The sequence below is a fragment of the Otolemur garnettii genome, unplaced genomic scaffold, assembly GCF_000181295.1.
Source record: "Otolemur garnettii isolate 467f Iridium unplaced genomic scaffold, OtoGar3 scaffold00001, whole genome shotgun sequence".
Classification (NCBI taxonomy): Eukaryota; Metazoa; Chordata; class Mammalia; order Primates; family Galagidae; genus Otolemur; species Otolemur garnettii.
Genome location: NW_003852396.1, coordinates 33,677,673 through 33,692,882, shown reverse-complemented (window position 1 = coordinate 33,692,882; position 15,210 = coordinate 33,677,673). Strand labels below are relative to the sequence as shown.

General features: G+C 46.0%; 1 protein-coding gene across 1 annotated transcript; it reads left to right on the top strand.

Annotated features, from left to right (window-relative positions):
* Positions 1–12,179: 12,179 nt before the first annotated feature.
* On the top strand, positions 12,180–14,021 carry UBQLNL (ubiquilin like). Its single transcript, XM_012807897.1, has one exon. The coding sequence runs from the start codon at positions 12,180–12,182 to the stop codon at positions 14,019–14,021; it is 1,842 nt and encodes a 613-aa protein (XP_012663351.1).
* The last annotated feature ends 1,189 nt before the right edge of the window (positions 14,022–15,210 follow it).

Sequence of the window (15,210 nt, the reverse complement as noted above, 5' to 3'; positions counted from 1 at the left end):
GTCTGACCTATATGGCTTCTGGAAATGGATCATGGAACAAGATTTTGCCTGAGCATCTGTCAGTGAATGGAGTAGAAAAGAGCCATCCTTATGTCCCCTCTGGCTCACCTCTCTCCTATGCTGGAGGGAACACAGAAGCTATACTATAGTTGGGAGGACTAGGATTAGAGAACAAAAATGACTTCTTCTGCAACAGGTGATTTAAAGAAACACATACCCAAATCTTTCCATGTTCTTGGGCTGGTGAGGGGACATTCTGTCCAGAGAAGAGGATTGCCAGAAGATCAGTCTTTAGTCAGGTGAGTTTTGATTTGAATCTTTGCTCTGCTATTTACCACTCAGTAAGTTTATTAACTCTCAGAAACTAAATCCTTTGATCTATCAATGGGAATGTTTGGAAAAGCCTCAAGACTGTTAAGGAATCCATGGCTCAGTATGTGCCAAATCCCCAGAACAGTGCCTGACACAGAGGGCCATCTGCAAATGCTACAGCATCCTGAGCCCCGTCCTCACTCCCACCTGTCTAAAGTCTCTGTAGAGTTAGTGGTTGCCTCTCATGGGTTTCATTTATGTTCTGCAGGGATAGATCCAGGTGGACCAGGAGATGGAACTGGATTCTGCACTGCCTGTTCTCAATGGAACTGTGCTGATCTCTGGGTCTGGGCCCTTTGTCCTGCTGGGGGTGCCAGGACTGGAGGCGCTGCATGGCTGGCTTTCTGTGCCTGTGTGCCTACTGTATGTGGCGTCTTTGGCAGGGAATGCCATTCTGCTGGGACTGGTGGCAGCTAACAAGGCACTTCAGGCACCCATGTACCAGCTTCTGGCTCTTCTGGCAGCCACTGATTTGGTTCTGGCCACATCCACAGTACCCAAAGCTCTGGCTATATTCTGGGGCCTGTCTGGTGAGATCTCCTTTGGAGCCTGCCTAGCCCAGCTCTTTGTTGTTCACGTGGCCTTCATTGCTGAATCCTCAGTGCTGTTGGCCATGGCTGTGGACCGTTATGTGGCCATTTGCCACCCTCTGCGCTATAGGGCATTACTGACCCAGCGTGTGGTAGGAGCAGTGGCTGTAGCTGCTGTGACCCGTGGCACCTGTGTCATGGTGCCCTCTGTAATTCTGCTCCAAAGACTGCCTTACTGTGGGCAGCGGGTCCTGCCTCACACCTACTGTGAACATATGGGTGTGGCTCGGCTGGCATGCGGAGACACCCGCCCCAACATCTGGTACGGACTGGCCACCACACTGCTCTCCCCAGCCCTAGACCTAGGGCTCATAGTTGCCTCCTATGCCCTCATTCTCCATGCTGTCTGCCGCCTGCCATCCCATGGAGCCCGCCGCAAGGTCCTGGGTACCTGCGGGGCCCATGCCACTGTCATTGGTCTCTTTTATACACCTGCCTTATTTTCCTTCCTCACTCACCGATTTGGCCACCACACAGTGCCCAGTCATATCCACATCCTACTGGCTAACCTCTATGTGGTTGTTCCCCCAGCCCTCAATCCTGTGGTGTACGGAGTACGGACCCGGCAGATTGCTCAGAGGCTCAGGGGTTTGCTTCAACTCTTCTGGGCAGGCACAGTGAGGAAAGTGGGCCCTGAGAGGGCCTCCCCACAGGAATGAATGTGCTCCTGTATTCTCCAGGTGCACCCTCAGATGACCAGGTGATGCTGCAAGACTCACCTGCATAGGACTCTAACCGAGGCGTCTCCACCATGTGCCCCCAGGTGGCCCTGTGCTCATGCCCACCCCATTTTCATCATGTAGACTCAGTCCATTCCTGGCCTTCCTAACTCTGTATTGATTTCCATGGAAGGAACACAGACATAAAGAAGGGACTAAGTATGGGATATGACGAACAGGGATACCCAGACACAGCCTGGGGATTAGGATTTCAGCTTTCTCTGTCAGGCAACCCAGACAGAGCACAATTAGTGAAAGATGCCTCTGAGTCGGCCCTTTTGCACAGTGCCTGACACTAAGGAGGAACTTCATGTTTATAGGAGGGATAGAAACAGAAGGAGCTCAAGATGTGAATAAAATAGAACACAGTTCTGGAAATGGACGTGGTTTCTGACATAGGTGATTAATACCTTGAGGTTGGGAGACCTGCTGGCTTTGGATAGCAAAGGAGTGACAATAATGAAGCTGCCTCCTGGAGCTCTCTTCCTACTTCGAACAGATGCTGAAACTTCTGCTTTTCCAACTTGTGCTATTGACTGCAGATAGCAAAACATGGGAGAGTGACTTTATGGTTTGTCTCTTCTTTTACTCTTCCTTTCCTATGTCTCTTTCTTCATTAGGTGTCATGATTCTAGTGACACCCACCTGGATCCTGATCCTGGACAGGTTTCCTACCTCATGCAGATTAGATTCCACCCCCAATCCTTTCTTATCTGCTAACCTCCAAGGGGAACCTCCTCTGGTTTACATGGTTACCGCAAGGCAAGACTAGAGGAGCTGATGAAGAATGTTTCTCTGTCCTTGGGATGGAGACAGAGGGTGCAAATCTGTAAAGAAAGATAAGGGTATGATCTCTCAGCAAGGAGAGCCCAACAGAGCCTGAGGTATGACATCCTGAATCACACATTCAATTATGCCCTTAAACCCTTTCCCAGAAGAAAAAGTGGTGGCATCATATGCATTTCCCTACCAGGTGTATGCTGGAGAAAGGATTCCAAAGGATGGGGTGCATAAGCAGAGTGTTCTGTTAAGTGTTCACAAGATCTAAAGTTGGGGGTGCTGTGAAAAGTAGGGAAGTGATGAAATATACAAACAGACAAACTACTGAGACCAAATTCTTCAATAGGAAAATGGGGCAGTACTCTTCTAAAGGAAGTATGACATCCTCCTAGGCATTTGGGTGAATGTGAGGGCTCTACATTGCCTAAGAAGTATTGACGAGCATTAGCAGAGGAGAAGAGAGTAATTTAGATTGGCCAGTACTAAGAACAGTGAGCTGTGACTCTTTGTTCGACCTCAGGAACCAAACTTTTCCTTTTCCATAGTAATTCCCCAGTTGAGAGGCCGGAGGACTTCAAGCTTGGCAGCTTTCTGTGGCAGATTGGAAAATATTGGGAAAGGGTTTTCTTGGAGAATAGAAGGTGGAAGCTGCTGGCATTAAGACTGGGGGAACTAGGGAAAGCATTTTATACTGCAAAGAGATGGAAAAGTTGAAAGGCCCTAGGATAGAGATGTGGGAAAGGAATAGAACACAGCAGTCCCGGGAGTGTTGCTGAAGCAATCCCCCAGAGGTGCACTTGGGCCCTCATCCAAGTTCACAGTTAAGTAAATGAGGTCTGTTCTTGAGATTGAACAAGTAGGGTTGAATTTCCTTCTTGAGTCTTCCCTCCCTCAAAGTTGGGGGAAAGATCATAATCCCTCTTGAAAGGGGCCCTCACCAAGGTCCCCACAGGATGTCTCAGGTTTGCCTTAATCTGTTTGGACGGGAGGGCCCAGGAAGGTGGGGCGGATCTCAGACTGGGGATGGACAAGGAAGACCCTGTTTGTAGTAAGAAACTCACTGCCCTCCCCTGTTTGGAGGCCCATTTCTGTCAAAACCTTTTTCCCCACCTTCCCACACCCTTCCCATCCCCTCATGCTCCAGCCCTTTCAGATGGTGAAATCTGTCCCCCCTGCTGAGACTATTCTCCCCTGGAGATAAAAACCCAAGGGATCCCCCAGGACTTTACTCCTGCAGCTGATGCAAGATGCAGCCCATCCCAACTCTTCTGACCTGTCTGCTGTTGCTGTCGCTGGTGCCTCCAGGACAGCCTCAGGTATGAGCTGAGGGTGGAGAGATCACAGCAGATAGGGGAGATGCTTTGTGCTGGCTTCCTGCACTATCCAGATTCTGTTCAAGGGCTCCCAGGTTCTGGGAGCGTGAAGATAATGAGAACTGTGGGGGGTGGGGGGAGAAGAGACACCCTATCTGCTGTGATTTTGGCTTGTGCAAACATAGGGTAAGTGTGAGGAGACAAGGGTAAAGGCAATAGAGGAAGGAACTCTGGATGTTGTGCTGCTCAGTTCTGAGGCCTTGCTTTCTGTAAAAGTCTGCCACCTTCTTCCTATGTTAGGGATGCTGGAGCTAAGGGAGGCCAGCCCAAGCTATAATAAGCTACACAATTTTTACTTTGTTACCCCTCCAAAGCTAAACTATTGGGCTGGAGTTGCAGGACCAAAATACATCCAGGTTAAGCTATGGGGACCAGAGTCAGAATAACTATAGGTAAGACTTCTCAGAAAGCCGGGGCCATACACCTTAATGCTCAAAGATTCTGTAAGAAAACCCTAGTTGGTACTTCAAGCCTGGTAAAAAAACCTTGGGAAGGAGTTTTCAATCTAGTGCTGGCTCATCTCACTTCAAAATGGGAGTAGAGACATGGCCTTAGAGAATTATAACCAATATAGGGTGTCTATAAAGTTCATGTACAATTTAAAATAGTTTTAAATTTTAAAATGCCCACAAACTTTATGGACACCCTGTATAATGGCTTACTATAGGCAGGCCAGGCACTTTTCTAAGTATCTAATGAATATTTTGCCTATCTATCTATCTATCATCTACATATCTATCTATCATCTTTATTTTACTATAATTCTTAAAGCAAAACAATGAAGTACATGCTGTGATTCTCCCATATGAAGACCTGGCAGTGTTACAGAGCCAAAGTTAGAACTCAGGAAATCTGGCCATAGAATTATTGGGTCTGGTTTCTAAGTGAGTAGGTAGTAACATGATAGGCAAGGGGAGAGTAACTTGATGTCTGCAGCTCTCTGGCCTAGGACTGTTCCCTCTCCATTTAGTTGAACAAGAGAATTGCCTCCACCTTCCCTCCTGGCCTGTGCTGTACAGACCCCAACAGAGCCTGGTGAGTGGCAGCTCTCTTAGGTGTCAAAGCACAGGATTTAGAACTAACAGGAGATGTGGAGGAAGCTCGCAGCATGGTCAGTTTTTAATCACGTGACTTAGTAAGATATTTTTAAACTCTCAGAACCTCTTGGTTTTCAATTATAAAATGTGGATTGCAGTTCATCCCCTGCTGTGTTCTTGTGAATGCTAAACACAAGCCTAGACTCTGGTGCCTCATACTGCTAATTCCCCTTCTTTGATGACTTGGAGCTCTCTGTCCCTGCTCTCTTCAAGACAAGGTAAAGTTGTGGGAATCTGCAAATCTCTAGAGTCGGGCTGCCATAGAAAATGGAAGCTCTCTAAAGCTGTTCCCTGACACTTCTCTGTACACCAGCTTTGCTCTCTTCCACAGAGCCTTGAGGAAAAGCCAGCTTCCAGCAATGTGAACAGTAGCCATATCCAGCCAGTGCATGAGGTAGGGTAACAGTGGCCTCACCAATAGGTGCTGGAAGGAACTACAGCTTCAATTCTGAGAAATCAAGGGAAGGGTAAATCAAACATTTGACAGAGGGATGCTTGGACAGACAATCCCGTGTGCAGATAGAGCTCTTCTCTGGCACTCTCGGGCAGGGGCATAGTGCTTGTAGTGTTATATATACTACACACTTCATCATGCTTAGTGTGCCTGTGACATGCTTTTGCAGCAGGTGAGAAGGGTGCCAGGCTTTGAGGTTGAGGGTGATGAGTGCCATTGTGTGGTCTACCTGCCCAACAACTCCATCTCCCTGAAACAGCTGGAGCAGCTACAGAGTACAGTCCAGGAGCTCATCAGCAAGTCTGAGCAGCAGCTGTCCAGAGTGAGTGCTGGGCTGTGGGCTGGGGCTGGGCAGGAGGTTATTTAAGCACAGTCTTTACTGTATCAGCATGGACATGAGTCCAGGCAGTGGAGGAGAAACTGACAGAAGCATGACCCTCATCTTTGAGAAGAATTCATAGAATTAAGGGGAAATTCAGTACTCTTCTTAGGATCCCCAGTGGTAGTAACAAAGTGCACAGGCTTATATAGGGGGTGCCTCCTACATTCATGGGTGAATTAATGGGTATGAATTCACTAGAAGATAAGAAGAGGATAACTTTGACAAAGGCACAGAATAATCAGAGGTTTGGAAGTGGCGTGCCTAGAGCAAAGGAAGCAGGAATGAGTTTGAGCTGAAGTGTTAAGATTGAAGCACTGCATGGAGAGATCTCTGGGCCAAGCTGGAAAGTTTGGCATTGATCCTGTAAGTAAAGATGAATAAATAGAAGCATTGTGTTAGCAGTGTGACGTGGTCAGTTGCTAATTGTGATCTTCACCTATGGAGCCCCTAGGGAAGGTTGATGGGATGTGCCGACTGCAAGCTGGGTTTCCCTGACCAAGCCACTCCTGAGGAGGGGCTCTAACCAGGGGAGGGAAGAGAGAAGCTGTATGGGGAGGGTAGTGAAAAGAAGGACATGAGTGTCCTCAGTTGTGAAATGGGGAAAATACTAATGCTCACCTCAAGGACTGTTAGTGGCAGCAAATAAGGGGACAGTCATGAGAGTGCTGTATGGGCTACATGGCCCTGGGGCATGCACAGAAAAGCACTGGGTGTTGACATGTGGGGGAACTGCCTCTGCACCCCCCATGCTCAGGTCAGTGAGTGTGCACATGCCTTGGAGGATCAAGGCAACGAGGTTCTGGAAAAGAGCTACATGCTGAAGTTCAGAAATCCCAGTGCCCTGGCTTCTCCCTATGAGACCCCGACTTTTGACCTGCTACTCCTGGAGCTTCAGGGAGCACAGGAGCTGGTGACCCAGCTTAAGGCCAATGAAGGAGTCAATGGGGCTGGAGATCTCCTCCACCAACTCCAGAGCCAGGTACTTGGATGGATTAAAGAACAACCTTCCCCCTTCATAGCCTTGTATCTTGTCTACCCTCATACATTAGACACCTTCCAAAATTACTTCTTTCGGGGGTGGGGGGGTGGGGGGGTTGGAGGGACCCTGAGCTGAGAAATATGAGAGACTGAGTTCAGTTCTTAAGAACACTCCATGACACCATCACATAGAAGATGACGGTAAAAAGAAATAACACTTGATGACCCACATTCCTGGCATCTCATTTCCATAGGTGACTAATGCCAGTCTCATGCTCAAGCTCCTGGCTGACTCTGAGCAGCGCAGTTTTGGTGCTTTCCAACAGGAGGTGGATGTCCTCAAGGGCCGTCTAAACAAGTGTGAGAGGGACAGTGAGCCAGAACAAGCCTCCAGATACCCTAGTCCACCCTTGCCCCCTGGTGAGTTCACAGGCTGAATGTCTCAAGAGCTTGTCTTTCCAGTGACTAGGTTGGAAGTGTCAGGTTAACTGTGGTGTGCCAAGGGGTGGACAGTAAAAATCTTGATGGAAAATAAATCTTTCATTTCCTTGTTTTGTGTATCACTGAGGGAAGCAGACTGGTCTATGCTCATGCATGGGTGTACTTATATGCACAGACATGCAAATATCCCCAGATCAGACATACATTCTAACCTCTATTCATGCAAAATCAATTTGCTTTTGTACTTGTATAGACACTTAGGTATATGGACATACACTGAAAAGCACACATGGTTATTATGCATTCAAATTCTGCTTTCTGTAGGTTGTGTGCTTTACACCTACCTCAGATTTTGACTACTTTTCCCTCTAGGTTCTTGTGTCCATGGAGGCCTCCAGAAGGTTAGCACACCACTTGTGGTGCAGCTCAATTGGAGAGGCTTTTCATACAAGAAAGGTGCCTGGGGCCGAGACTCAGCGCCTAATTCAGCCTCTTCTCTTTACTGGGTGGCCCCTCTGCGTGAAGATGGCAGGTAAGTCCTGAACACTTCTATTCTGCAACTAGGTTAATTATAAATGTCTCCTACCCTTACTCTAATTTTTTTTTTCCCATAGCCCTAGCCCGGCTTCCTCTCTCTGCATTAGGTGTGACCCTGAGCAAACCTAGCTTAGGCCTCCTAACACTTCTGTCACGGGATATGTATCATCCACACACAAAGATAGTACTATTTCTAATCTGACCTTTTGCCAAGGACAAATTCTTCTACACCTGAGTCTTAGAATCCCAATTTCCTGCATAGAAGTTTAAAGCATGACCCTGGCCAAGCTTAAGACTGAGAGTTGGCCAATCTGAATTTGAATCTCAGTATTGCCACTTAAGCAAAGCAACCTTGAAGAGATAAATTGACACCTCAGACTCCTTTCTAGCCATATGCAAGATGAGGATAATTAAATGTATGACAAGATCAAATAAGACTACACAGAAAAGTTAGCCAACACAGTAAGTAATGATATATATTTATTAGATGAAAGAATGGCTAAATGAATTAACAAATAGATGCATGAGCCCAGTATTTAAAGTCAGTGTATATGGAAATGTGGTAGAAACCCAGTTGAGTAGGAAATCACAGGAAGGAGGGATAGATGTAGGTTGAGCCAGTCATTGAAGATCCCAATTCAGAAATAATAAAGCTCCCTAATTCCTATAAACACTTTGTATTATATAAAATACATTTATATACCTTTGTTCTTGGAATCCTCTCAAATTTTTATGGGTACGTCAAGACTTATTGCCCAATGTTATGCAATGAGAATGGTCATACCTTGGAGATAATTTAAAGGACTTTACAAAGTTACTGCATGATCACAAATCTGCCTGAACCCAGTTCCAGAACTATATCCTGCTACAGGACACATGCAATCTCTAGGGCAGATGGAAGGCCCTGGGGCCTAGATACAGAAGATTATCTATAAAGAAGAAAAACTAATAGCCGCTATTTGTTGATTGCTCATTTTGAGACAAATACTCTGCACACTATTTTCTTTGCATCATCTTGGTCAGTTCTGACAATCAAGTAGATTTGTTTGTTATGCTTCTGAAGATTTTAATTATAAGTGGAGTGACCTTGAGCAAATTTCTTTCTTTCTTTTTTTCTTTTTGAGGCAGAGTCTCACTATATTGCCCTGGGTAGAGTACTGTGGCGTCACAGCTCACAGCAACCTCAAACTCTTGGGCTTAAGCAATTCTCTTTCCTCAGCCTGCCAAGTAGCTGGGACTATAGGCATCCACCACAACGCCCAGCTATTTTTTGGTTGTAGTTGTCATTGTTGTTTGGTGGGCTCAGGCTGGGTTTGACGTATGTGGCTAGCACCATAGCCACAGAATTATAGGCGCTGAGCCCTTGAGCAAATCTTAACAATTTTGATACCTAGCCTCCTAACTTGTAAGGATAAAACCTATCTTACAGTGTTTTATTATAATTAAGATAATGTGTACACAGTGCTTAATAGGCACTGTACAAGTGGTATTTTTGTTACTGTTTTTTTAAAAATAATTATTTTTTCATAGTATATAGTAAAAAGAAGATGGATTAAAAATCAACTGCTTAACGCCAAAGCTCCTATTTGTAATTAGCATGCTAACCTGCCCTTTTTTGTAGCACTTTTTACCTTGGATATTATTGTTCTCACCTAATGATTCTGATGTGGGGACTTGACATAGGTACTTTGATTACTATCGACTGTACAAGTCCTATGATGACCTAGTGCTGCTGAAGAACTATGAGGAGAGGAAGATGGGCTATGGCGATGGCAGTGGCAACACCGTGTACAAGAACTTTATGTACTTTAACTACTATGGCACAAGTGACATGGCCAAGGTTGACCTTTCCTCCAACACCCTCGTGCTGCGGCGCACGTTGCCTGGTGCCACTTATAATAATCGCTTTTCCTATGCTGGTGTGCCCTGGAAGGACTTAGATTTTGCTGGGGATGAGAAGGGGCTGTGGGTGCTCTATGCTACTGAGGAGAGCAAGGGAAACCTGGTTGTGAGTCGTCTTAATGCCAGCACCCTGGAAGTGGAAAAAAGCTGGCACACCAGCCAGTATAAGCCAGCCCTGTCAGGGGCCTTTATGGCTTGTGGGGTGCTCTACACCTTGCGCTCACTGAGCACTCGCCAAGAGGAGATCTTCTATGCTTTTGATACCACCACCGGGCAGGAGCGCCACCTCAGCATCCTGCTGGACAAGATGCTGGAAACGCTGCAGAGCATCAATTACTGCCCCCTGGACCACAAGCTATATGTCTACAATGATGGCTACCTCCTGAATTATGATCTCACCTTCCTGACACTGCAGCCCAGGCTCCACAGACCACCAGCCAGAAGGCCTTCTGGGGCTCATGCTCCACCAAGACCTGTCAAACACAACTAGTTCTCCAGGCCCAGAGCATTGGTGGAAATGTGTCCACCAGGAGGGCCACTTCTCAAAATGGCCATCATGATTGGGAGACATTGATTATATCTAATTAGTTCTTTATGTAATTAATACCTCAATCAGCACATTAAAGATCCCTTTAATAATGGTGTAGACAGATTTAATTGGGAAAAAATAAATTATTAGCTAGTAAAACGATACTCCCTCTTTCTGGTGTTTTGGTATCTCATATTCCTTTCCAAAAACTATTAATGCAGCACCTAAAATACTAGGTATCTAGTAACCTAGGACTGTCAGTTGACAACATATGATTCTATCTAGTGCCAAAGATACAGAGGAGCTGGTCATTAGAGTGAAATATGGTTGTTCCCTGTCTTATCTTCATCTTCCTTTAGAGTCCCCAGGGCTGAGTCATGGTTTGATGATCCATTTTTCATGGTCCTGGATCAATCTCACTTTTGAGTGCAATTGAGAGAGGTGCTTAGCCTGCTCTAGGAAATTAGCAACCGAAAAGTGAGCAAGAGGAGGATCTGACATAGATTAGATTGGCAGTACAGACATTCTCAATACAGAATTTATGTGATAGCAGGAAATCTCCTGGCTGACTGTCACCTCTCTGCTTTCCTTTAATGCACTGAGAATATATGGGCTCCGACTCCCTGCTTGTCTGTCTGCATGGTATTTTCGTCCTTCTGTAGGCAAGCGGATGGAATATATACAATCCAGACCCTGAAGTCTTCCCAGTAATAGAAGATGCATACACTTTCACACATACATTCACAAATATACCTTCAACAAGACATATATATTCTCTTATACAAACACCATCTATACCCAAATATCAGCATGGACATGAGTATGCATTTTAACATATCTACTAATAGAAAATTCAACAGCTTCCCAGATAAAAATCAAATACCAACCTTCAAATTTGCATAGGATTGAGAATCTGGCTTATTGACTGCCTGTACCAGTCCCCTTAGGGACTTTACTATTAACCACCTCCACTTTCACTTCTTGATTCCCATATGCCTCTCCCTCTTAATGTTTTGACGCAAAGGTGGGCACTTAGGATTGCGTTAGAGCATTGCAACGAATCATTCTAAAATGTCTGCTGTAATGACAGAGAGTAAATATCCTCATGGTACGTGATAAAAAGTTAGGTTGCAAGAAACAGCTCACTCACCTTTAGTTTGGAACACTCCTACAGGGACCCTCCCAGGCTAGTCCTAAACCTGCTTTGTAGGGCAGTGAAAATCTTTTCCCTACCACAATGGAGCACACTTAATTCTAGAATCCCAAAATCTAGACTATAGAGAAAGCATGACATCTTCTTTTACATAACGCCTTTATTCTTGCTCCATCTTCCTAAACCCACCCTTTTCAGGTCACTAACAATATTAAAGAGCTCCTCCCTATGGGAGAGACCATATTCTTACAAGAATATGGCTTTATATATAGTTTCAGTAAAACCAACTTTTCATACATGTCTGACATCCCTGTAAAGGGCCTATACAAAGTACCACACAGAAATCCCACACACTTAAACCACATTTTAAAATTCTGGTTTTTATTTATTTATTTTTTACTAGTTCCATCTTGAAAGATTTTCCCCCCAATTTTATGGAAAATTGTCTTATTTTATTTTATTATAGAAACTTAGACTCTCCCAAATATGTCCTCAGCTAGCCTAGGCAGACTGTGAGATTGGGGTTGACATCACAATATCTCTTTTCTGAAGAGGTCATGCCCTTGGTGGGTGGGGCAAGAGGAGGGGCAACTCTGGGAGGAGTCATCACTACTTAGTCCACTGTGGGCCAAGTATGAATCAGTAGCCACAAGAGGCTTCAGCAGGGCCACATCTGGAGAGCTGGGGTGAGGGCACAACATCGCAAAATACCTAGCCCTCGCCTGGTCTTTCATCCATTTTTGGGCAACAAGGAAACTAGCTTGTAGCCTGAGAATATAACATCCAAGATTAAGGCCAGCAGAAACATTGTCTGCCCTCACCCCTCTGCCCCTACTTCTACCTGCTTCCCGACTGCCCACCTACTAAGGTCCATGCCACACGCAGTCTCTCGGATGCCCAGGATGCCCCAGAGTAGGCATCCTTCAGGTCTGCCTGAAGACAGGATTACCTCTTTGACTGTCACTCGAGTGACAGTGAAGACACCAGGCAGACAGAAGGACTTTATGATAGCTGATGACACCTCAGTGAGGCAGTTCAAGGAGAAGCTATCGGCTCACTTCCAATGCCAAACGGACCAACTAGTACTGGTCTTCATGGGCCGCCTTCTCAGAGACCAGGACACGCTGAGCCAGAGGGGCATCACGGATGGCCACACCATTCACCTGGTCATCAAGTCCAAGAATGGCCCCAGATCCCTAGCCCGTTCCTCCTGGAGCCTGCCAACCAATGAGCCCTGCCACCGGGACGGAAACATCAAAGGAAACAGCAGTGGGGTACACAAACCTGAAGGTGTGAATCAAGCCCCAGTGGAATCAGCTCACTTTGTGAGGTCTCATATGCCCAAGGTACATACCCAGAACCAAGAAGTGGGCAGTCCAGAGCACATAGCACAAATTTTGGAGGATCCTAGCATCCAGCGGTTTCTGTCCAACACAGAGTTCATGCGGCAGTTCATCTCAGAACACCTAGACATTCAACAATTGAGACGGCAGAACCCAGAGATGTCCCACCTCCTTGACAATTCTGAGATTCTATGGCAGACCCTAGAGCTGGCCAGGAGCCTTGCCATGATCCAAGAGATAATGCAGACCCAACAGCCTCCACAGAACCTTGAGCATCCACTGAATCCACAGCCATACCTGGGCTTAGAGACAATGCCAGGTAGGAACAGTACCCTGGGTCAGAGCTCTGCTGGTTTCAATGAGCAAATGCTCAACAGCATGCAAGATCCTTTTGAGGGCAACCCTTTCATAGCTCTCCTAGTAGGGAAAGTGCTGGAAGAATTCAAGGCCTCATCCCCAACTCCATCGCCATCCCAGGAACGGCGGGACCAGCTCCCACAGCTCCCTACAACCCGAGTCATCCATGCTAATTCTCGTGATTTCTCGTCAATCCCTTCAGTCAATGGCACCTCCAATGGGATCAATCATGTTTTCAGGGGCAATACTGCGACGATTTCCACCAAGGAACAGAACAATATCCATTCCCTTCATCAGCCAGTGGGGATACCAGCCTTACCTAGCATAGAGCTTCTTCAGAAGCCCCAGGATGAAGACAAGGGTGCCACTATCTCTTTAAGTAGCTCCGAACAAAGATCAGAGGATGATCAGCTGTCGGATGAGCAGACCAGCTCCCAGATCACAGGAGGCATGATGCAGTTGCTTATGAACAACCCCTACCTGGCAGCTCAGATGATGTTGTTCATGAGTATGCCCCAGGTGAGTGAACAGTGGTGGCAGGAGCTGCCCACATCCCTGCAGCAGGTACAGCTTTCTGACTTGCTTGTAGCCCTAGAAAACCCTAAAGCATCACAAGCAATATTGCAGATAGAGCAGGGTCTCCAGCTGTTGGCCACAGAGGCTCCTGTTCTTCTGTCCTGGGTTGCACCTTACCTGTGGGGCCTAGGTTGGCTTCCTGCTCCGAGCTGCAGCTACCCTGACCCAGCACAGTGGCCCTGGAATTCTCCAGAAGTAACTGAATCCAAAGGTCCTGAGTGCTGCCACAAATCTGGAGCAGTCCTACAGAGGCTACAGTGTGTAAGCGGGAACACCTCCCACACTCTACAAGACCCTGAGATTCGTTTTAGCAAGCAGATGGAATCTCTTCAGGCCATGGGATTCCAGAACCACCATGCCAATCTACAGGCACTTATTGCTACAGAGGGGGACACCAGTGCAGCTATCCGCAAGCTCAAGAGATCCCAGGGATTCTAACCACCATGCCTACCTGCTGACCCACTTGACCACCTCATCTGCTTTTTCCACCTCTCCTGATGCCTCCAGACAGGAGGAGTCCTGGAATAGGAGTTACCAACCAATGCTTTCTATACTGAGTAATGGATCATTGGCCATGGCTGGAAGATCTGTCAATAAAATGGCTACACCCACTTACCCCATCTGAGGTTTTACTTTGTTTCTTTTGCAAGAGAGCAACTAACTGTGTAACTATCCCTTTCTAACCAACTGTACATATGTGAACACACAAATCATACATACTTCACCCCCATTAATATACAGAGAAAAAGAGTCAGTTTCATGTACCATGCTCAGATAACCAAGAACACGCATACTATGCCTCAGACAGGTGTGCAAAGGTACACAAGCTCACACAGGGAAAGATTCCCATAGGTAGGCTCATTGAGTCAGTGCACGGGTACACACAGCTGTGTGGATACATATACACAAAACACCTAGAGGCACATAAACAGACCCATAGGTAGTAAAAGACAATAATAACATACTCATACAGAAAGGGAAACTTATGACATATGTAGACCCAGATATTTAGTCATAAAGATTGCCTTGATTTCTTAAACCCAAATTTTTCAGTTCTGAAAGTGGAAAAGGAATAACCTGGTGGGACAGAGTAGGAAGAATCCACATATCACCCAGGTGTTGATGAGTTCCTTATTATCATCAGAACGTCACACTTACTGCCATTGCCACAATTATAGGACTTAGATGGGCTATCACTACTGTCTTAATAGCACACAGAGACACAGCCGTGGCTAATCTCACTGCATATTCCTGTCACCACAAACCCAGCCCTCTATGGACACAGCACTTTGAAAGAGTATCACATCCTTCAGCATGTCTCATGTGGGTAGCTTCTGTTTTCCACAGAAGCCAAGGCCTCGTCATCTCCTTTTCCTGCCTCACCTAGAGTATTTTAGCCTGGCAGGATATGCAATTGTAGTTCGGTCATTCAATTACTAAATAATTTAGTAAATTCTAGCCATAGTCTAATCAATCAATATTGAAGATGTAGCAGTGAAAAAAAAGAAAAAAAACAAAGATCCTTTATTTACAAAGTTTACTTTTCTTTCTTGAATAGCGATACAAGATAATATTCAAATTAACTTGTAAATATGTTAAGTATTAGTTACTGTAAGTGCTAATAATA